Consider the following 25,428-nt stretch of genomic DNA (forward strand, 5'->3'; position numbering starts at 1 on the left):
ACTATTTCAATGTACTTATATAGGTGTATAGTACGTTTTGATGGACATCCTTAGATGTTTATGATTTTTCCCATCAAGCAGATTAGTAAACCGTAATCCACGCTGTCGTTTGAAATCCCAAACTGCATCCATCATTCGGTATTGTTTGTTCTTGTATTAATGTCAAACTTTAGACATACTAATACCTTTGAATAGTATTAAGGTTGTTCCCGTTATTAGCATTTCCAGAGTAAAGGAAGCTTATATTGGTTCGACTCCGCTGGTCTTTTCGAACAACAGACTGTTAATTGCCACAGAAATGCGTGTACCTATTCCAATAGTATAATATGCATTTCAGTTAATACCTACTCGTTATTGCGTGGCCCTCGTTTGAGGTGCCGTGAAATGTAACCTCATGGATAAATGACAAACTAGATATTAATAATAGTTGGCGTGCGAGCATCGTATAATATTATAGTGGAAATACAAACAATGTGAGTCTTTGAAAATGTCTTAAAATACCGATCGTCGATGTCGTGATAAACTCCGTCAGCCTTGCGATAGTTTCGATGTTATATAATATTAGTTGTGCGACACACGATGCAGTTGCAGTGTATTCGGTCTACGTTGCAAAGCAGCAAAACCATTGTGGCAGTATTGAATCACCACAACAATAACAGCGGCAACAGGTTGATGCGTTCGAAAACAGTATTAATATAATAATTATTGTAATTTTACTATCGTAATAAAATAAAAGGTGTAACAAAAAAAAAAACTAATTTATATGTAAAACTAATTCAAGAAACTATTGTATCATTTAAATGTAACTAAATACCTTATTTTTTCTTGCAAGCTTATAACCTTAGCAGTTGAAGCTGTATCATGAATAAAATAAAAATAAAAAGATTGCCATTCCTTTGCTTAATTCTTTCAAATAATTACTATATCTACACAAAATGTATATGTATGGTGAATAATCTAAATTCAATAACCGAAATCAAATATTTGAAGAGTGTAAGTAGGTACGTACAAAATTGTATTTATCTATACATAATTATTACATATTATATTGATGCACAAAACATATTATTAGATATCATCGACAAGGGCTTGTACCTATAGGTCCCTACTGGGTTTTTATTATATTTTTTATTATATTTTTAATAACAGTTGTAATGTTGTATTAATAATAAGTGAAGACATGTGACCAAATATTTAAATAAGTATAATACTATAATCTATAAATGACATAATTTTACAAAATACAAAATATTTGGATTATTTTTGTGTTATTAATAGGCATATGAAATGTACATATTATGTGTATAAAATAATAATTATACCATACGTCATATTATTTGTATGTATTGAAAATAACGACATTTTAAAATATATTAGTTTTAATTGTTCACGTTTAATTTAATAAAGATACAATGTATCCTTGTCTAATGAACTTAGATTTTTCATTATAATGTTTCAACAAATTTGAACGAAACAGAAAACAGAACAAAAATAAAACTTTAACTACATGAGATAGATGGAAAATGAAAATATTTAATAATGCAATATTTTTTACTATTTTGCTATTTAAGTTCTATAGCACATGCACACTAACATATTGCAAACACGTATGTTTCTATGGAACTCAACTAAGTAGGTTTATTAGAAAAAAATTGTGAATAATTCATAAATACAGTATTTTTTGAATATTGTTGTCTATATTACCAGAACGAATTGATATGTGTAAATTATATTTTAGTATGGTATAATATACATATTTATATAAGTATAACAAAATAAATATTTAGATACGTTTGGGTGATGTTATTTTTACTAGCAATGGATATGATATTTACTTTGCATTAATTTATGTTTGAAACTCTGGCTAAAAAATAAATTATTTTGCATATGGTGTGTATGGAAAATTATTATTTCTTTTTTTTTGTGTACATTACATATTATTCAAATTAAATGTAAATATTGTATAATATTTTAAGCCATATAAAGCCGTTATTGAAGTAAAACGAGTTTATGGCACATATTTATCAAAATGTATGTTGAGGTATCCATGCTGTAGTGTTATTAATATTATGTATTATTTGTGATGAATATATTTATTTTGGAACTATTTGTTTTCTTCAATAACTCATTACAACATGGCTGTCATTATTATATAGTTATAAACCCTATTGTATAGGAGCATAAACATTATTGGCAATTGTATTTAAGTTATGGCGTGACCAAAACAGTGTAACTAACGACCATACCAATCCATGCCACTATTATCATTAAATAATATGTATTGGAATGTTGAACAACAAACAAATAATGGTTTTTTTTTTATAATTAAATCACACGTTTGAAATAGTTTTTTATCAATAATTTTTTAGTGTGGATTTAAATCGATTTCAAAATTGAAAACTGTACGGAAACATCAGTATTTTTAATTGTATTTGTTTTTGTAAGAAAAAAACATTTTCATTGGACACTTTTAGGAACTGGAACCTAACCTAACCAAATAATACCAAGCGATGAATCAATGTTATATGTATTGCAAGTGTCATCAAGATATTAACCGTTCAATATTTACACAATGTCGTATAGAATATTTCAAAATAGTGTCCGAAAGTCCAAAAATTTAAAATGAATAATCAAATAATATAATATGGAATAACCCTATAGAGTCACGTGTGCATGTTTGCTTTATAAGCGACCGTATTGATGACGAGTTTGACTGAGTGTATGTGATGGTATGTTTTATTATCTTTGAATTGTACGGCTTTGGAGGTTGGGCTCAAAAATGTCGTAGAACAACAGCAAGTAATGGATTTACGAACACTTTATTATTTCTACTAATCGTTTTAATATTAAAAGATAACAGACCCAACGCATTGTCGGTGTCAAACAACCGCACAGTATTTCTTTTTGTTTTGCACACGGCAACGAATGTTTTTTTCCAAAACAACGATTTAATTGTTTGCTGTGGACATTTCTAAAGAAAACAATGAACGTGAGGGATTTGCAGGGAGAAAAATCAAAAGTCTATTAGTTGAAAAAACAGCATTGTGACCGTCAACTCACTATTGTTTGACAATAAAATCCGACATGGTTGCGTTCGATAGAATCAGAATTATAAATTCACTATGTGTCATATTATTATATGGAAATGGATTTTATTTTGGAGGGATTGTTTTTTTGTTTTGTTTTTTTTTCACTTACGCTGGAAGTATACATTTTTAAATTTATATTTATTTAGTTTTTTTGGCTGTTTCGATGACGCACGTCTATTAATATTTTAAAAAAATAAACGTCTCGAATGATTAAAAGTTTGCACGAAAAAACAGGTTGGATAACAGCACAAATAAAACATATTACAAATTGTCAATTAACCGTTGCCAATAATATCTATTAAATGTATTGTACAAAATACAAACTTTGCTCTTTTATAAGACAAAATAAAAATCAGAAAAAAATGAACATGAAAAAGTCAAAAGTTCGATAGAAAAAAATCAACTTCTCTCCGTTAAAATACACGGATTAGGTTGTTTTAAGCTAAACAAAATAAAATTATATTTTACATATTTTTCTGTCCAAATTGTTAATATACATTTCTATAATAATTATATTGTGTTACTTTGTTTGCAACAGACTATATTTGTTATCTATATTGATGGAACCTACTCCGAACTAATGGTTATTCATTTTTAAACTTTTACAGATAATTTTACACTGTAATAATAAAATAATATATTATTTTACTATACATTTGTTGGTCACTATTTTCATATTATATACTATTTTGTATATTATATTGTTATGTTCAGGAATATTTATATAGTGAGTTTGGCTCATCGGCAGCCTATCACAAATTATGGAACATATCCATATTATACGTGGTAAAAAATAATTAGTCTACAACACGGTAACCTTTTTGAGTATTTTTTTATCGTTCAAATCATTACCCAACGCCCGCGCCACAGATACGTGAAGTACTAAGTAGACACGACCCGGTTGGTCTAAATTTGCAACTGAAGGACGTCGTCGTAAACGATGGCTTTATTGGTTGTTATTTTCCAAAGTATAATAAACCGCTTTAATTTGTCCTATGGTGATGTCTTGTTCCATAACAGCTGTGTTCCGTTCTCAATGGTTGTAATAAACTATATTGTACTTCGACATATCGTTGTTACTAGCCGGGTTACTGCGTGATTGCCACTTTTCTCTCCACAAGCAATGAGTAAAAATATAAATTTTGATAATTTCTGATAATTATCATTTAAAAAAAAAAAATATTTTAAATCTTTGTTTAAACATTTTTTTTAGGTTATACTTGGTAGACAAGCAATTAACTTGACGTGATTATAATATATAGATAATTAATTTAAAAGTAATTGTGCAGTCATGGAAAACAATTGAACTCATTATTTTAGAAGCTAGACTATGGACAATATAAATAACAAGTTACACTGTAGGTACCACAGATAAAAATTACTTAAACTTTTAACTCGTATATGCGCAGCTCTTTAGACTCCAGCTTAGGAAATAATATTTTTAATTTTTATATGCGTATTTAAAATAAATCATTACTTTTATATTTTATGGAAATCATAAAAAAAAAACAATTTTACTTAAATACCATTTAATTGAAACACCTATGCAGTACTATGTGAAAAATGTATTTTAAATTATGTTTGATAAATGTTTGATAGTTATTTTTAGAAGATTATTTAATAGCTTTTTTTTTCCGTTGGCAAAAGTATTCCTTGTAAACCGTTTTCAAACAAATTAAAATACCTCCCAACAATATTTTAAAAAACGTTTTCTATTTTTAATGTAAAGTTTTCTGTGTACAGCTGTGGCACACTTATCTCGATCACCAGTGACGTGTACGCAGATGTTATGGCAGTGACACTCAATGTTAGCTGCAAGTTTTATGGATAAAATATTACAATTTTGTTTTGGTTTTATTCTATGATAAGAATCTAATGATCGTTTTTACGTTTTTGAACATTTATAATTAAATATAGGTTTTTATAGGTTAAGTACACACGCATAATATTTTATTTTTCAATATTACACATTTTTTTTTTAATGATAATAATATCTTATATATGATTATAATATAAAATTATATAACATTTTAATCATATCAATAAAAAAACAAAATGCCCAATTAAAACGAATTCTCCGTATTATTATGTTTATACGGTCACCATAGTTCTTGATATTTTTCGATGATCTAAAGAAATAATAAATACTTATAGTCATATATTTACCCAAAACCAGAAGATACGTCACTAGAAAGATTAAAAGGACTTAGAACGAGCCTAACGTAAAAACGCTACAAACATGTTTTAGATGAGACATATTACTGGTATTGATCATAACACGAGCACATTTGTATACGGTTAAAATTGAATATAACTACAAATTTATTGAGCAAAAAACAGTAAAACCGTAAGGATAATGCGCTATGCTGTTTCACTGTTTATAATGTACAATAATTAACTTTAGTTTAATTGATAAGACTTTCTAAGCACTTGATACGAGAAACGGGACAATAATATATTACATATATAATATAGACTTTGCAGACAATTTAATGTCTTAAGTATTCCTTACTGCGCCTTTGATTCTCTACTTCACCATACGCTATGGTCGTCTTTCCAGAAAAGGGCTTTTATTGGCCGGTAATAATATAATATCTTATTTTGGACATTTTAATGTGAACGACCGTATACGTGACTGGATAACATTTGTTCGTCGCTGATCGTTAATTGACTGTTATAATCTTCACACCACGGACTGTTGACAAGTACGTGCTGGTAATGTGTAATGAAAACAATTATTAGTGAGAGACAAATAGAAAATAATTACTGGACACAAATACACCGTACGATATGGTTCAATTTTAAAACGCTTGGTATGTCATAGTCTTAGCTCCTTTGTTTTTTTTTTTCAATTTACTTTTACTTTGGGGCACTAAAATAATAAACATTTTAACTAAACTCGTGTATTTCCTTTACTACACTATAAGCGAGTAATTTTTATAATAATGATAATAATCAGAAAATAAAATGGTCAAAATATGTAGATAATAATGGTCATGGTCGCCGAGCTTAAGTTCAATAAAAAAAAAATATATTATAGATAATACCTATTAGGTATATTATGGACGTGAAAACAGAAGAAATAAATAAGCATTAGGTGCACATATTTTAAACTAAAACGTAAGTAATTTCTTCTGAAAAAAGTATGGCGGCATTCTAGCGATTAGAGTATTAGACCTCCGTTGAATATTCATTAAAAACAAAAGTTTTTATTTTAAACTTTTATGTATGATATATTATAGGTAGCATTTTATAGATTAAACTTTATGTTTTGATAATAAGTTTTTCAATAATACGCTGTTATCAGAATTCAGAATATGTATTTTCCGTGTATTGTACCTATGTCCTATATATAGTATATAATTTTAATATTAAGCACTAATCAGTTAGTACAACTGACATAATTTGTGTCAATAGAAAGCTGAGTAAAATGCTAAGCCTACACAGTTTACGTTTGTTTATTAACATTATCACTTAAATATTACATGATAAAATGAAACGTGTACCTAAACAATTTGCCCATTTTAATTAAATAGGGTGATTCACTAACAATATTCATTCATATTTTATCTTTTAATAATGTATTTGTTCAAATTCTGATTTTTGGAATTACATAGTGGCTGAATTTTCAGATACTAAAATATTTATAACCATTTAAGAAGTGTCCTGTGGCAATAATAACTTATTTTAATATTAAACTAAAACTGCCGCTTTGATGGTAAACGGTTAACCAGATGTTATTTTTGTTGAAAATTATGATGTAGGTATCTAAATTGAATTTAGAATATGTCATATTTGAATTGTTTAACTTTGAGAACAAAGAGTAATATGTCTATGATTATAAGTTATATTATATTATAATGATATGTTAAACAATATTGGGGCTATGATGATTTTAAATAAAAGTATAAATACATAACCCACTGGAACTGATCATTATAATTACAATTTTGATACAAAAACATTTTCAAAATAAATTATCTGCTTAATAAATAGTACTAAAAAGGGTGGTCTTTGTTTTAGAATAGAGAAGTTTGTATTACAGTTTGTTTTGGAACATAAGTTAAAAGTAATACAAAAAACTATTGAGCTTTCGATACTATAATATGGTCTTTAAGCTTAATGCGGGAATATTCCAAAATCCATCATTTTAATAAATTCATGAATATAGGATAAAAATGTGTTGAGCAGGTTTGGTAAATCACACTGTATACAAAATGATTCATTACCTGCGTGGCTGGGTGTCTACACTAAATATTTCAAAAAGCTTAAACATTTTTGAAAATATAATTTTTAAATAAATTATAAATGTATGTCATAGCAAAACAACATTTGAAAAAAAAGCAATTATAATCTAACCCAACACATTTTTATTGTTTTCAACATATTATGAAAGCAATAAAAATTACGATATACCTACATTTTTAATTTAATATTCCTAAGCAGTATATTTTTTTAAATATTTTGATACGTAAAAATTGAATTTCTAGTGAGTTTTTAATAATAAAACAGCATATTTAATATTACAATATATAACATATAAGTATTAATGTTTTTAGAGTTGAGTAGTATCACAGAGGTACAGATCTATGGGGCATGGATCCACTACACTGATTATTCAAAACACAAATTGTATTTATTTAAGTACTCCAAAAAGTGTATTTCTCAGGATTATTAAATTAAAAATGTATTTTGTCATTTAAAAAAGTAAAAACTTATAAATGGTAACGATAAAAACAATTTAAAATGTATGTTTTTTGAAACATTGAATAGGTTTTTATTAAAAGTTGTATATATAATTAAAATATTTAGATTCATTTTAAAATTATCACTTACTAATGTTTAATATCATTTTTTTAGTAACAGAGTAGAGGAATATGGTAAAAAATTGAGTTTAGTATGTACGTTGAGGAGTAAATAGTAGAAACTTCCCAGTACTTTAAAAATAATGCAAAAAATCTACAAAAAAAGAAAATATTATTTTTAAATTAAAACTTCTTATCTTGATGATCAGTGATTACTAATATAGGTGATTACTAATCACAGCGAAACGTTATTTTAATAATACAAGTTACAACTATATATAAATCTTAGAATTAGCTAGAAAGATTGTATGAAATAATATTATAGTTATAATTTTATAATATGCAAACTATTTTTAATAGTACCTACTATTACCAAGTTGGATAGTTTAACCTACTTTCCCGCTTTTTTTAACCATAATAATGTAATATTTTTATATTTGTTGGCCGGCGACGTGTATAGGCAAATTAAGTACATAGCCGTATAGGTGGCTTTCGGACGGTAACTTACTAACGTAATCCTTAATTAATATAATACCTGAGTATAATGCTTAATAGGTTTAGAAGCAAATAAAATATCATATAATAATATTATTATAAATATGTCCGGAAACAGCTCAAAACTAGTCAAAATATTTAGAAAACTTTAAAGTGTATAGAAAATGATAATATAAACATTCAGTGAAAATCGCATGTATTTACGGTTATAATTTTCTAAGTTGCACCAAAAACCAAAATCGATTTTGTCAAAAACCGATTTGGCATAAAAATGTATGCCTTTATTTTAATTTTGTTTTCCACTGTGCTTTTAAAAACTATGGCGAGTATTACATTTTTATCTCCTCAATACACCAACTTGATTCACTTTCCTATCGAACAATATATTGTTGAAGAAAATCAAAGGAGTTTAACTGCTCCAAACGGTAATGACGGACACAAAAATAAAAAATAAAAAATAAAAAATAAAAAAAACACACATCATTGTAAAATCAATAAATTCATCAGTCCACTGAGAGTCTAAAATGAATGATGTTAAATAAAAATGAAATTATAATTTTATTTTGAAACATGTCGTTTTATAGTGACTCGCATAAGGTAAAAAAATATTTTCAAAAGCTTTAATTTTTGTTGACATTTTCTTATTATAATGAGTGTTAAAAAAATTGTAGTACACAGTAATCATACATATTGTATGTTGTGTAAATTATTATATCCTTGTGTAGTTACTGTACTTTTACTAATAATAATCACTATTATAGCTTCGCTACATAACGAAATGCTTGACGTCAGCACATATTATATTTACTTTTATGCAGTTATTTTTAAAAGCAATAAATTAGTTTATTTTTTAAGTACATTATATATTTAATTTGCATATTAAACAATAATTCGTTATACCTGTCGTTGCAAACTAACCAAAATCGACTACACGTTTCGAATAATATTTGCAAATTAGAATGTACCGTATAAATAATAATAATATGCCACATGATAGTATAATATATCACCCATGACACTCAGTGGACTTTTATGGTATTTATTGTTTGTAGGTGGTGATGTATCGAAACTAGTTTTATCCAGTGCACTATTATATTATATTTTGACAGCGAACATAGTACGAATATAAAGTGACATTATTTACTAAAATATTGATATACGCTGGCCTTAGAATCATTTACATATTACTGCGTATACATCTAGTTAATATGTATTTTGGTGACGCTTCTAACTCATCGTACTCGGCATAATATTATATTTATTATTTATATGATAATGCGCTGTATTATGCTCGTGACGGTTACCACCAAAACGAACTTGTTTACCTTGCCCTGAACAACTTTGAGGGTGATCCATCGGTATTTTATATAGCCACAAGCCACAATAATATAAATCGAGTATAACGTTTTAATATAAAGTGCGAAATTGAATCGTATAAATCTATACAGTAATATTTCCACCATCGATTCGATATTATTCTACTACAGTACTACTTGTTGTTGTTATTATTATTATTGAAGTCTTTGTATATAGTGCTGCAGTGTACAAATGGTAGTAATATTGTTGAAACTATTCAGCCGGTCAAAACTGTTTGCTTTATAATAGTATACCGTAAGAAAATGCGTAGATATAGTAAAATAATACAAACGCAAGCACACGCATATATACTTAGGAATATTGCACATTTCAAACCGACGACGTTGATTTATATATTAACATCATCATGTAGATTACAATAATATATTGTGATAGATGTTATTTTGACAAATTATTTTGGGTATCGGACACGACGACGACGCATCATTGTTCGATACACTGCATTACGTATACTATGCGTCTAACCTCAGATCCATTATAAACTATAATATATATATATATAAATATCATACAAATGCGCTGCAAATGGCAAGAGCCGGTGGCATTAAAATGCCTGCGCGTATAGTTGTACTCTATACCTAATAATATTATTACTATAAATGTGGGTGAAGTGTATCTGTGTGTGTGTAAACAAAGTACAAGAAACAATAGATCTAAAGTTATCTATACATAAATATGTGTGTGTGTGTGCGTATTTATGTGTACCTATTCATGTAAGGTATACGAATGCGCATTACACTTGCACATAATGATATTCATAAATAACCTGGCATCGCTATTCAACAGCGGTCAAAAAGGGGTTCTGATATTATTTTCAAATATCCGCTTTAAGGAATACACGTAAATCCCGCGAGCGTGTCCGGATAGACCACCAGTACACCTCAGCCCTGCAGCTACTATACTATATATTATAATGATACAATACATGTATATTATATTCATAGTAGTGCCGGTGAACAAAACTCGACGAGACGGTTTCCTGTTGCGAGACGGTTATTATTATAAAGGTATGAGCTTTGTATATATACATGTGTATTATATAAATATATATATATATATATATATATACGCACATATATTATAACAAAGGTCGACTAGTGGTCCTAGCCACCACCATATAATAGAAACCATTCACTAGCTATATTTTAATATTACATTATTTAAATAATGTACTTAGTTTTAGTTTAGCGCGTTATCATCTATATAATATATTACTACATAATAAATAACTACATAGTAATTAAAACAATACGTTTCAATAATATTATTAATTTTAAGAGATATAATCTAATATGGTATGATTGACGATTAATACAGCAAGAATACTACTATTAATATAGTACGTAGTAAGCCTAATATAATACATTTATAACACACGAGAGAACTGCCACTATTGTGTTACAATAAAACGGTTAGGAAACAATTAAAAAACTTCTAGTTATTATTTTCTTAAGCATTGGACTTTATAGTTTTTAGCTGTGATTTAGCTTGAATACAATTGTGTTAAAGTACAAATTTAGTGTAATATCTGAAAGGCTGGGCATTAACGAGTTAAAAAGTTAAAGTTAAGTTAAAAAGATAATTTTATTTTAACTTTTTAACTTAACTAGTTACTTTTGGCTTTTAATTAACTTAACGGTTAACTTATTAAATTTCTTTCTTAATTAACGTGAAATTAACGAGTTAATTTTTCATTTGAAGAAGTAAGTTAAGTTAATTTATTTTGTTTTTAATTTTATAATATTTCACTATTTCAGTCTATTTCGTTTTCATGTCAAAAAATATGTATCGTAAATTGTTTAAAGTTAAAATGTATGTCATTCAAATCTAACTCATATAGAAATACTGTATGAAGTATTAACACTATATCCTATAATTTAGTTTCTGGTCGGAAAAAAATTAAGTACGCTAGCGTTGTATAAACAAATTCACTTTTTTTAAATTAATAAAAAGTCAACAAAAAGTGTGTATTAACTTTTAACTTAACTGAGTTAATCTATAGTTAAATTAACTTTTAACTTTTTGTTATTGGTGCATATAAGCTTAACTTAACTGAGTTAAAAAAATCATTAACTTGCCCAGACTTAAATATCTATATACGAAAATCTATATTATACTATTGCTAATAGGCAATAACCCTCGACAGCTACATAAGCGATGTACGAAATTATTTACACACCCACCTGCAGAATTCTACGGTATTTGCAAACACTGTGCTATATAATTGGAATATATAAGTGGATTAACGAGAACGATTTGAAATATACACGTTGGAGTGCTGAATTGACATAATTCTTATTCTAATATTCACACCAGTTGTCTTCGAATATGCCTAGTATCTTGTGCACAACTTAGATATTATAATGCAAAGACCTTGTTTATTCAACGTATGGTAATATATAGATGGATCCATGGTATACAGGTTGGTGCAAGAATATCTGATAAAAAATTAAAATAACTAGTTATAAAAGGAATGTTGTTATCGACAGTATACATATATTTTTTATATGTTTAACTCGTTGTCGTGTGGATTGAAAAAAACAACGGAACGTTTTTAAAAGAGTAATGACTAAGTACATATTCCAAATCTTAAAACACAGTTTAGTGAAAGTTAAATAAAAAATATTATTTTAAAAACTGGGAATGTCTGTATGTAAACTATAGTTTCCATAAAAATTAAGTTATATTTTGAGAAATATTAAGGCATTCTTTGTTTTATTGGTATAATGGAGTATAGGTTATTATACAAAATAATGACAATTTGCAATATTATTTTATGATAATTAATTAAAAATGTTTATTGATTGCGAATTTAAAACCAAAGTAATTGCTGTTAGTTTAGTTATTTCTGCTTTTCTGTATATTTTTCATAACTAATTTTCCGGTTTAATTACGCAGTAAAAGCTTGCCTCTAACCCGTGCATTCAATTAATATAATTATGAATGTTATGAGTAGGGCTCTTTACTTATTTCACTAACAATTTTTGAAACGTGTAATTAAGATAATCAAAAATGCTTTTAAAACTGGAGTTATGATAAAATGGAAAAAAGGTGAAAATGCCAAATGGCAGGTATATCATGAAAATACAGACTAATATCGTAATATAATAATATTTATTTATTGTTCTTGAGACTTTTAAAACTTGTTCAAGATGTTGAGTATACCTGTTTTGTGAAAAATAACAAACTTCGCAAATATTATTCAAAGATATACTCGCACTTAATTTCATATTTTTGTCGTATTATATCAAAATAAATGTATATCATACATTTTCACCTATAATATTTTTATAACCACCACAAAAAAATGTTTACAGGTGCAAAAATCACTAATAATATGTAATTATAATACTTAATGGCTGTATACAGAGTGATTCATCAAGCATCATCATCCCTTTTTTCCACTTGAGAATGAAGTTATTCAAATCTGATATTTGGATTCTTCGAAGATAATGTTGAAAGAAATCGTTTATGCTTTATCGAATGTGCTTTGTTGACACTAATTTCCATTTGTCAAATAGATACCCACTTTTTAATTTTTCTGTACATTTTTCTGTATCAAAATCAAAACTCAAACGAGCAGTTTTAGGGTTATTCAACTTTGTGTACTAAAGACTATTTGTCGATAATAATGAACATGGAGAATATAATGGCTATAGTTACTTGAAAATTTTATTTATCAATATTAATCAAAAATCAGTATATTGATAAAATGTGTATTATATAAATTAAAAATGGGGGGTGACCATAATTGGTAAATCATTCTATATAACATGATCATCAATCACGGTGTAGAATTTCAAGTGTCAAATTTACAATATTTATAGTTAATTATGTCGTACTAGGCTAGGAATAACTCCGAGTTATCTCGTCTGTGGTTCTCTGACCATTAACACCACAGGGTTGAGACCGGTTGTCCAAAGAGTACAACCATTCTTGCAAAGCTTTCAAAAGAGGCAAATGTATGAAAAACATATACAATTAGAGACAAAATGTTGGCCTTGCGATACTGGAGCAAAAAAATAATGACGGATCATCAATGACATAGATACGATTTTCTATGGACAATCTTATATACATTAAATGTCTCAAGAATACATCGAAATATTATTCAATTCTAAATTTGCAGGTTGAGTACATCATTTATATTGTCGTTATTTTTGTGAAAATAATTCCATAAACATTTTTTGTGTATCTATGACTAAATTTGAACACGGCATTCGATAATAAACTAAAAAACAATTATTTAAATGTTCAAAAAACAGCGTTGTTGGCGTGAAACAGGTACCCAAACGAATGATTGCACGTGATGTTGAATTTTCAGCGAAACAAGACGATGCTATTTTCTATACAATTTCGCTAAACTTTGGACGGAAAATACATTGGAAATAATTACAAAGCTGCCTAGCCTTGTACGACACGATTCTCGTCGAACTCTCAGTCAACGGGGCTTCCCGGAAACCACTGACGTGTCAATCACCACACCAACAGTGAAACTTCTCCGTGCCTATCTGCAGGCAAGCACCGTTTTGTTTTTTGTCGTCCTGTATACCCATGAGATGGGTCCAGTAGCCGATTAGAACCGTCAGCGAGTGGAAGACGACGAAACACGTCTGACCTCTGACAGATTGCGAACGGCGCTTCGCCGAGACCCTTTGGGACCGACGTTCGCAGTAGAGGTCGACCAGACCAAGTGACTTCACGATGAACGGGGACGACATATTATTATAATTATTGTACATGGAGGTTCGCAGAAATATAAATAATAATGAATACCTACATCAATATAATAATATAACAAAAGCTTATCGTCGAAAGCCGTGACCACACGGATATCATTGTAAATAACTAGGCACCTACATAATACGAATTGGTAATTGACCAAATAAAATGGACGCTTATGTTAAAAAATATATTACAATACAACTAATCGCAATCAGCAAACGATGCTGTGAAAGTGTAAAAGAACGATATCGGATAAACAAAAAATATCTGATGATTATAAATACATAATTATTAATGTGTAGAGTTTTCATGGTTTCGAACAATTTTAGAAATCTCTAACACTCATAAAGTTGCTATATTGTAGCCGGCTACCACAGCCACTTGTCATGTGATAATAATTTACAGTAAATCCGTGTTGATACATAATACGTACGCAGCCCATCCTGTTTAATATATGCGTTGACACGATATCATAAGTGCCCGTGTTCTTGTTCTGTCACTACAACGTATAATATTGTAAAAGCCTACTTTTATATTCTGAGTGATGGGATGAATGTATTGGTTTTACAATAAAATGTATTTTTATAATGTTTTTTTTGTGTGTGTGACGTCACTTTGTGAACAGTAAAAATGTTCCAATCTTCAACTTTGAGTGTGGTTTCTGGTAGCAAATTGGATCTTAATTAGACCCTTGGCGAGTGAGGGGTCAAAAGCAGAAAATTGGCAAGTAGGTAGGCTATTTTGTACAGTTGGCGTCGAGTGAATCTCATCATTGTGAAATGAATTTGTTGAATTCAGTTTAATGATACCAAAAACAATTCTGGGTGAGGATGGATGACAATATACCTATTATCTATGTAATTATGTATCATTTATTATATATTTATGTTATTATTAGAAATATATTGTACTCAGGGACTGGAACCTTTTGAATTTATCGGTGTCGGTGCCGGTACTGGTTCTCCAAAAATAAAATAACTGTTCCGGCTCGGTTCTGGTATTTTGATAAAAAAAAAAATAAAGGTATCGGTTCCAGATAATTTAGGTACCGAAAAGTGTAATAATTTTAAATACCTATCCGGAATGTGGGTTTAATTAATAATATGAGAAATATTAGAAAACTCATATAACCATACATTGTTCATACACAAAACAGTAATATCATTAAATGATGATAGATAAAATTATTACATATTTGAACCTAAAAGAACCTATTTAGTTTAAAAATTCCGGTTCAGTTCCGGTACTTTATTTATTAAAGTAAGGGTTCCGGTTCCAGAACTGGTTCTTTTAGGTTCGGTTCTATTCCCTGATTGTACTATTAGTTGCGTATAAATACGAAATAGGTTAAAATTAATCTAATTATTTTGAAAATGTAATTTTGTACCTGCACTAAAATATAATAATACTAGCTGTACCCATGCACTTTGGTGAACGTAATAATTGCTACCTCTTATATAATTCAAATGTTATTCAGTACTCGGTATGTTCAAAACTTAAAAAACAAAAAGATTTGAGTTTAGATTTGATTTTTATTTAATTTTTAACACAATAATTATATTTTACACTTGTTATTTTATTTTATGTTATTTTAATTGTGCTCTTGTATTGTACTCTTTCATTAAAAATAAACCAATATAATTGTGAAACCAGTAAACACTAGAAGATGACAAACACAGCATTTTTTTTAACACATTGTTGTAAAATCGATACAATAATCGCTCCACTAAAAAACATTTCAAACCATTTGAGAAACGATTTCAAGTAATTGTCAAAATAATTAGGAAAACAACTTAAATAAATATAAGTATGATAATTAGATGACTTCATTTTGCCTATTTTAAAATAAAAGTTACTAATAATTGAACTTAATTTGAACACGTTGTATATAATAATATATTATATAATGTAAAATGCTGTTACTCGGCCATCTCAAAATTTATTGGTGGAAATAAAAATTGTTGGTAATGGAAATAGTATAAAAGTAGTTGTATTACACATGTGTACAACCTAAATACAAAAAACTACAAAGGGTATTAATATAAGAGTACAAACGCGGTTTTAGGATCATGATTGACAAGTCAGTTCCGATTAAAATATTGAACGACCAAACATAGAGGTTTCCAATCATCAGAAACACGCCATATAGGTACGTACAAAAAAAGGTAAACGTCTGTTTTTCTTCAAAAGAAAATAATATTATATACCTACTCATTGATCGATCCACGAATGGCGGATCGATATCGAGTGGAGCACTGGGCATAATATTATTATATAATACGGTCGCGTGCGAGTAAATATTCCACATCATACCTCATCATAACATACGAATTCACCCCTATAAGGGATCGTGAATTCCATTTACATCGTACTATGAATAATATTCACATAATATAACGTCGTGACGATGTGGAAACGGAACTATTCGACACACAGCGCCAGACTACTTAGAGGAATACGTCTTGTCGTCGGACCAAAAGAAACTCGATTATTCTTTCACCGAAATCACGGGAATTTATTATGTATATAATGTTTTTTATATTATAATATTGGTAATATGTATGTTTATGCATACAAACATGACGGCATATAATTTATATGGTATATCTCGGGTTATTTCTCGGTATATGATCGCATTGGATAAATTAGCTATAAAAAGTTCAACTTGGGTATGCATCGAGTACCGGTAATATATTACGTTTGCCGGTATACTATTAATAGTAACCTAACCCTGATATTATAAATTTATAATGTAAGGGTTATAACTGGCGGCTTTGAGTTGTAAACGGTAAAAAAAAACCGCCTGCTGGATGGATATTATTTCGAGAAACGGTTTCTCGAGATTTCAAACGAAATACTATGAAACTTGTACTTCAATCGACTGCAGATAAGTATAATATACGGGCCATGGTACCTATATTGCCGGTAATGACATATACAGAATATAAAATATATTTGTAGATAATATTTTGCGACGTAATGAAAATAAAAACTTGCGTAGGTCGATCATCAATCACAACATGGTCTTTATAGTTTGGCCATCCAAACTTTGTAAATATTATGAAATCAATGAAATATTTCCTTACATGCATTATTAATCGACGTGTTTACGGATTTTTTTCGGAAGAGACGGTCACTCAAAAAGTCTATCCAATAGAGAGGGATACTATTTACGAATACGCGCGAACCATAAGTCGGGATATGTCAGATTAACAATTATTATAGTCGACGTTAGATCGAAACGGATTTTGAAGTGCTAAATGTCTACGAAACTGTAAACGTGTGTTACTCAAAATGCATCTGTCATATCGATGTCATATCAGTCTGGTTAACGGACTAAAACGAACTGTAAATTATTATTATTATTAAGTTATAACGCACCAGATAAACAGAGGCGGTTTTGAAAACAAAAGTCATATTATATTATGTACGAACGGTTATGATCGATTATACTCGATATTAAGTAATGGACGTGGAATCATTCAATCGCCCTATTTGTCGGAGGGTTAGGGTAATATAATATATTACTATTTTCATTGACTGCGCCACATCCTTTGCGGGGTCTGTGGGGTGTATTTCACATCAAACGATCTCCAATGCACAAGAGCTGGCAGGATTTTCATTCGATTATGGCTGCGGCAATGAGCACATTTTGTCGACAACGACAAAGAAGAAATATCATTACATCAACTACAGCAGATCGTGGTTTTCAGGCTACAAGGCCTACAGATGATTTGTTGTAGTTTTACAACAGTATTGCGACACTTTTATATTGTACTATCAGACCGTCGCACGGCAAATATATTATATTATTATATTATTTAATTAAATTAAAAGAAATTGCGTTTAATATACATAATATATGTTTGTGAACAACAAGTAATTGTGTTGACAAATAACAATAGCAGCAGTGGAATTCGATATGGGTAAGCATCCAGTAGTGCCGCCCCACAGAATATATGTGTAACTCTCTAGGAAATCATGTTTTTAGCTATTCGTTAAACTGTTGGGGATGGTGCAGGTGGACAAAAGTACAATTAGTGGATTTGAAGGCATCGATGAAGCGAGAGCTAGTGAATTGTTGATAGCTGGTTTAGTGTTTGAATTCACAGATATTTATAAAAATTATTGTTAATGGTTTTATACCAATGAGCGGACACAATATTACTACGATCGAAGATAAATTAAATAAAACACATGAAGTGTTGATATTATAATATTACAGACATAATTCGGTAAACAGTGGCGTGAATTCAGTGTATGTTTAATTTAGTGTGCAAGCCAATTTGAGATTTTCACCCTAATGGTTTTTAAAAACAAATTAAAATATTCCTTCAGGTTATATACTTTAAGATTATCATGTCTATAGATAATTAATCGTAAGACCCTTTTGTAATATTTATATTTTATACGACAAGAAATCAATCTTGAACTTACAATAATTATGCATAGTAATTATAATATTATAATTAATACCGGATATGATTACAATATTGTTTATAAATTAGTCACACATAGGTTTTTACTCACCACTCAGCCTTAGTTCGGCGAATGAATGTGCCATTTCGTTGTTCAGCTTGTTGGTAACCACACACTGGTACATGCCCTGATCGTCTTTTTGCACGGAATCTACGTTCAGCGTATAAGTAGGAGGAGTTGACGAACTGGACTTACGAGGCACACCGTCTTTCAACCAGGTCACGATTTGCTAAAAGAAGTAAATAATCATTGCAATAAAGTTATAATAATATTTTATCATCGGTATGATATTAGAATTGTGTCGTGTAAAACTTATACAATATTTATATATTTATATCAAAATTCATATTATTATAATATTGTAAATAGGGTGATTATATTATTAATACATTTATTTTCTTGAAATGTTTCGTTTATGTGAAAAATAAATCTGAAATTAAAAAATGACGATCTTATATTTTATGCAACGTCATGTCACATTTTAATCTAAAATAAAAAAAAGTTCACTGATTTAATGTTTTATATGACATTTATAAAGTATTTAGCATTGTTTTTTTTCCCAACATTTTTACTAAGCTATCTGTAGCAAGTTTAAACAAAAAGCTTATTTGATGATACTAAATATAATAAAATAATGACATGGAAAACGGAGAGAAGAAACCTCTCTGTGGAGATACTTTAAATTTACTTAATATTGTATTTATTACAAATATTATGGTAAATACTAGTATTATTAGTTATTAGTTATTACTTATTATTTATTATTATTATTAAAACTAGTTCTTAACAAAGTAAAACTTTGAAAAACTAAATACTGTATCTAATGCATTTATACAAATTAAAAACATGAACGCAATTATTTGGCTCTTTTGGAAAATATGAATAATATAGAATTACACAATTTCACAATTACACAACTACACAATTATTATTATGTGGTAAGCTGATAACTGATACGTTTATAACCATTAACAAGGTAATATTCCTGAACTATAGCTATATATAATAGCGATAAATCGTTCATTATCAAAGTTGGCTATGTATTATTCATGTTTTTCTCCACCCTACACATATAATTTATGTGGGGTTGGCCATCCATTTCCTACTACTCCATCGGGTTCACCCACCTCACCACATCATTACTCACAACAGCTATTTTTGTGTCTTTATAATAATTATGTATTATATTTATCCATTTATTCTTCGATTAAGACTTCGTTAATAGGACTTCTCTTTTTTATTTGACGATTATTATAATGGTCACTCACATTGCCTCCGATTTACCTTTCTTCTCACCTAACCATCTTAATCTATTCTTCCTAATTTTGCCTAGTTAAAGGATGTCACTCTTATACTATGAATTACTTTACAACTCAACCCTGCTTATTCACTTCACCTTAGCAGTCTCATCGCCATTACACTTACCCTCTATTCCACTTAATTGTCTACTGTTCAACATTTGGGTCCATACATCATGATTCATGACTGTCCTCACAACTGTTTTATAAAATCTACATTTTAATTTCAACGGCATTATCTTGTTACATAAAAACCTGTTGCTTCTATTAGTTTCACTCGTACTTATTTAATTCTTACCATGTGTAATATTTAATTTTAAAACTAACTATTTCCATACAAAGATACATGTAAAACATTAATACATGTTTTTCATAATTTCATGAAGAGTGCAAATTTAAATTTTGGAATATTTTAAATTCAGAACTTAAATAATTATAAGTAATAACATCACTCAGGTTGAATACATTGAATAGACGAGCTTTGAATGTTATTAAATTTGAATTATTATAGCGTCGGGTCGGTTGTCTAGACATTCAATTATTAGCCAAAGACAAAATAGTAACACAAACGTACTCTAGATTGATAGATAGGTATACATATATATTTTAATGAAAGGTAAAATTTAAATGTGTATTTCCGTTTGACCGTTCCATCATAACACTATCGTGGCTGCATTCATTACATTTTATAAACAGAATATATTAAATGGGTTTGCGATTGAATAGTGTACTTTGATGAACTTTTATTATGAATAATAATAACAATATGATATTATTTAAAGTTATTATTATTATAATACTTTAATAAAAAAAAAAAAAATTCATAAAGAAAGAGGAATTCTAAAAAAGTTATCAAGCAGACCAGTAGAATTATTCACAAATGAAATAAATGCCTTCACAATTCAAATACCTAAAAAGAAAAAATGAATTATTTGCACCATATTCAGATCAAAATATTTTTTTACTTTACGTTATTTTAGTGTTTTTAATTTAACGCTTTACCCTTGTTAACATGCCGTTTAGAATGCACAACTTTTTAAAACTTATGAATAAAGTGATGCTGAGTACCTATTAACGTTAGAAAAAATTGTATTTTAATATTAATGATTACAATTTGAAGTATAGCGGTGATTTCAAAGGTGCATTAAACATTTTATAGTACCTAATAATTATTTATTTTATATTAATCTCGTCTGTGGTTTTGTTTGATATATTATAAATACGTGCGATGTACTTTACAACAGTCTATATGACTATACATTTTGGGTGACCACCAGTATTGTTTATCTCTATTAATGATAAATTACCTACTTCTAAAACAATATAATTCATATTGGAGTGTGCAAATGTTGGTGTTAAATACAAATAATGATGTCGGTTATTAGCAATATTAGCAGATTTAATAAAGTCTGTAATATAGTACGAGCTTACAATAATCACCTAATGCTCTAATATAATAATTATCAAGATCGTTTATACTAGAGTGCGGTTACCGCGACCACAACGTCATTTGCACCCGGTTGGTTTGGAACTAAAAGTCCAAATGGTGTTCGAAGAAAATTTGCACTTGAAATAGTTTCCATCAACTCCATAATATTTTTATTTTATTTAAGTCAAAAATTGACAGTTATATTACTTATTGAAACCTTGATCATTGGTCAAAATATATCATAACGTGCGTAGTCTACCCGTTCTACGACAATTAGTATACAACGTGAACTTTGGAGCTTCTCGAACCACTTTGATTTATGGTAAAAAATGAAAAAAATAAATATTGTATTATATTATGTACCTATAGGCTATTGTAAAACGTGTAAAATCGTTCTATTTTCTGATACAAAGTAAACGAAATCGATGTTTCTATAGGTTTACTACACATTATTATATTTTTTATAAAGAAAGTGTGCCATCGCGTGTAGGCTTATCATCAGAAATAATAGAAAATTGATGCGGAATATGTAAGAACATGTACAAAGTCGGCTTTAAATAAATGGGAATAAGTGTGTAAGCCGATTATTTCACCTTTTTCAGTTACGTCAATACAGATCACTGCCTATTAAATTTTCATCGTCGTTACGTACCTACTTTTAGTTTTGTCGCATAAAAAACAATAATAACAATATGTTTTTGTATTACGAATTTGTCTTCTCCATTGAAAACGTAATATTCGCTGTTTTCATAAAAAAGTTAATTATATAATAACGTTCATTCCGATAAACTATAACGGTCATGCACCTTGTGTAGTTGTGATGGATACAATATAATGTGTACGAGACAATTTGTGTATTTTGCGATATTGAAATATAGTTCAATGTAACGTCTTCACCATGAAATATAAGTACAAATCTATTTCACAACCATGTAGTGTAATGAAATTGTATGATTTTAATGATTATATTTTAATTGTGTTAAAAATCATTTCTAGTAGTACCTAACCTTACAACTGTGTATAATGTTAACTAAAAATAAACAAAAGTCGATGTAATTGTTTAATTCACCGAAACAATTCTATTCAGAATTTCACAATAAAATAAGACCGGCTAAAGTATCGTAATATTGTAAACAGAAAACTGTGATCCTCAGTCATTCGTCGATACGATTGCAGTGCTGTAGGGTTAGTACCTTATCTAGATAGGTACTTACCTAGTTTACCTAGTTTACCTAGTTTACCAAATGGTATAATATAGTAAAGTAATTAATATCATTACTTCTATCCGTAATGGACACCGTTTGGGTACAGTTTAGAATATTAATAAGACGATTATTAGTGTGAATAAACATGTTCTAGTTTTCGTATCGAGTTATTTGCACTTAAAGGTATTTTAAATAGCTTAGAGTAACATAATATAATATAAATTATTTAGTAAACAAAATTTTACCAAACATCAACCTATTTACACAAATATTGTTTGTTATGAACCGGTAAAAAGACGGAGTTTAATAATAATACATTAAAATATCGATTGTGTAGTTTCGACTTTTTGATTACCTATAATTGTTTTTGGTAAAAACTTTGTTTTTATATTAAATTTAGACACTATTTTGTATTATTATACATTAATTCAAAACTTTTACTATACAGTAGCAAGAGAATATTAATAATTAATACCGTTATGTACCTATACAAATAATTAAATAAGTTCAATATTTATACGTGGATCAATATTTCTCATATATACATAAAGAAATGCATGATATTAAATGAAAAGAAAAAATAGAGAAAATCATATAAGTTTAAACTACTACTCCGCATGGAATTTAACAACATTGTTTGCTATGGTTACGATAAAATTCTGTTTTAAATGTATTCCATTACAACAAATTCAAAAAAAAAAAAACGTTATTATGGAATTTTAATTTTAATTATAAGTCTGCAATAACTCCAATATCCACACCTTATTTCACATATACATTTTATTAAATTCATTGTACAATTCTACATACAGACCGTGTAATAAAAATGTAATAGATAAGTACTTACTATAAATGTAATAAATTAGGTGAGAGTTATTTTCAGACATACATTTAAACTAATCACTTAAAACGTACCAATAAACATAAGAAATAGAAAATATTTTAAACATTGTAACGTTCTTGTTCTATAACAATTATAATATTATTATTGACAACTAAATTTAAACTTATTTAGTGATTTTTTTTCTACAATTTAATATATTTTTAACCTAACATTAACAAGCATGATTTATTTTATGTTTTAAAAGACATTATTATTTAAAATCTGATTTTGAAATGTGTATACTTACACGGTACATGTTATAAACTTTGATTTTTATTTCATTAAAAACACATGGTGGTAATAATTATTTTTTAGTTCTTAACCCATCCGTATGACAGTGAAATACTAGGTAGATAATTATTTTAAAAATTAAATTACATCCGAATTTAAATTCAAACGAGGAATTGCCCTGTTTTAATTATTACATTCGTATATAATAATCTTATATCCTAATATATAATAATATAATGCAACCACGAAAAAAGTGTGCATTATTTTTCAGTATTTAAAAACATCAATTATATTAAAATTCTTGAATAGTTATTTTTGAAAAAAATATAAAAAATTACAATAATGTATTTCGATATTATATTGTAACAAGGTTTTCTATTTATAAAACATTATTTACCAGGTGACTGGCAGTGTGATACACATAAATAATTGAATTAAATAATGTATAATATGATTGCTAAGTGTGTTACATGAAAAACCTGAAAAGCTTATTAAAGTTGTAAGACACCTGCTACATAGTGAATGTTTCGAAACATCTCTGTCTGTATACACCACATTGTAACTAAATTATATCTAAACCAGATCTGAATTGAATTGCATAGATATATTATGAAGTCTTGGTGAATTCCATTCCATTGTTTTTAACACTACCCTCGACAGTCAACAGCACTGTTCATTGGGAATGAATTACATATATTTATGTACGTGTTATTTACACAATAAATACACATATGGAAAAATAAATTTGACTACATTAACAGTTGAGGGATACTTTGCATTTTTCGTATACATTTGATGTTTTAAAGATTGTTAAGGTCCACTAGATAGAGTCCAATAGTTTATGTCAAGAATTCAATCGATACATTATATAGCCATATTAAGTACAATTTGAAGCTTTTTATAATTTCCTATCAATAATTTGGTAAATATAATCACTATGTGTCAGGGAATGGGACCGAATCTAAAAGAACCGGTTCTGGAACCGGAACCTTTAAACTATTAAAAACCGGAACCGAATTATTTATTTTCATAAATAAAGCGCCGGAACCGAATTGAAATTTTTAAATTAAATAGGTGCTTTTAGGTTCAAAAACAAAACTATTTTATTTATTATAATTTATTGGTATTACTGTTTTGTGTATAAGGCATAAACTATGTGTGATCATATGAGTTTTCTATTATTTCTCATAATACTACTAATTTAACCAGCATTCTGGATAGGTATTTAAAATTATTTGACTTTTCTGTGGAACTGGTACCGAAATTATTTGAAACTGATACCTTTATTTATTTTTATCAAAAAAACTAGAACCGAACCGGAATAGTTATTTTATTTTTAGAGAACCAGTAGCGGAACCGATGCCGATAAATTCAAAAGGTTCCAGTTCCTGGTTCAAAATATGGTGGGATAA

At 28.4% G+C, this 25,428-nt stretch overlaps 1 protein-coding gene across 3 annotated transcripts in view; it reads right to left on the reverse strand.

Annotated features, from left to right (window-relative positions):
* LOC132935546 (cell adhesion molecule Dscam2-like) overlaps window positions 1–25,428 on the reverse strand; it is a 320,534-nt gene that overhangs the window by 71,915 nt on the left and 223,191 nt on the right. For all 3 annotated transcript variants that reach the window (XM_061002141.1, XM_061002142.1, XM_061002140.1), the window contains exon 8: window positions 19,022–19,199. In XM_061002141.1, coding sequence (XP_060858124.1) covers window positions 19,022–19,199 — 178 coding nt within the window. The remainder of the gene's footprint in view (window positions 1–19,021; window positions 19,200–25,428) is intronic.

Source organism: Metopolophium dirhodum, chromosome 1 (genome assembly GCF_019925205.1).
Source record: "Metopolophium dirhodum isolate CAU chromosome 1, ASM1992520v1, whole genome shotgun sequence".
NCBI lineage: Eukaryota > Metazoa > Arthropoda > Insecta > Hemiptera > Aphididae > Metopolophium > Metopolophium dirhodum.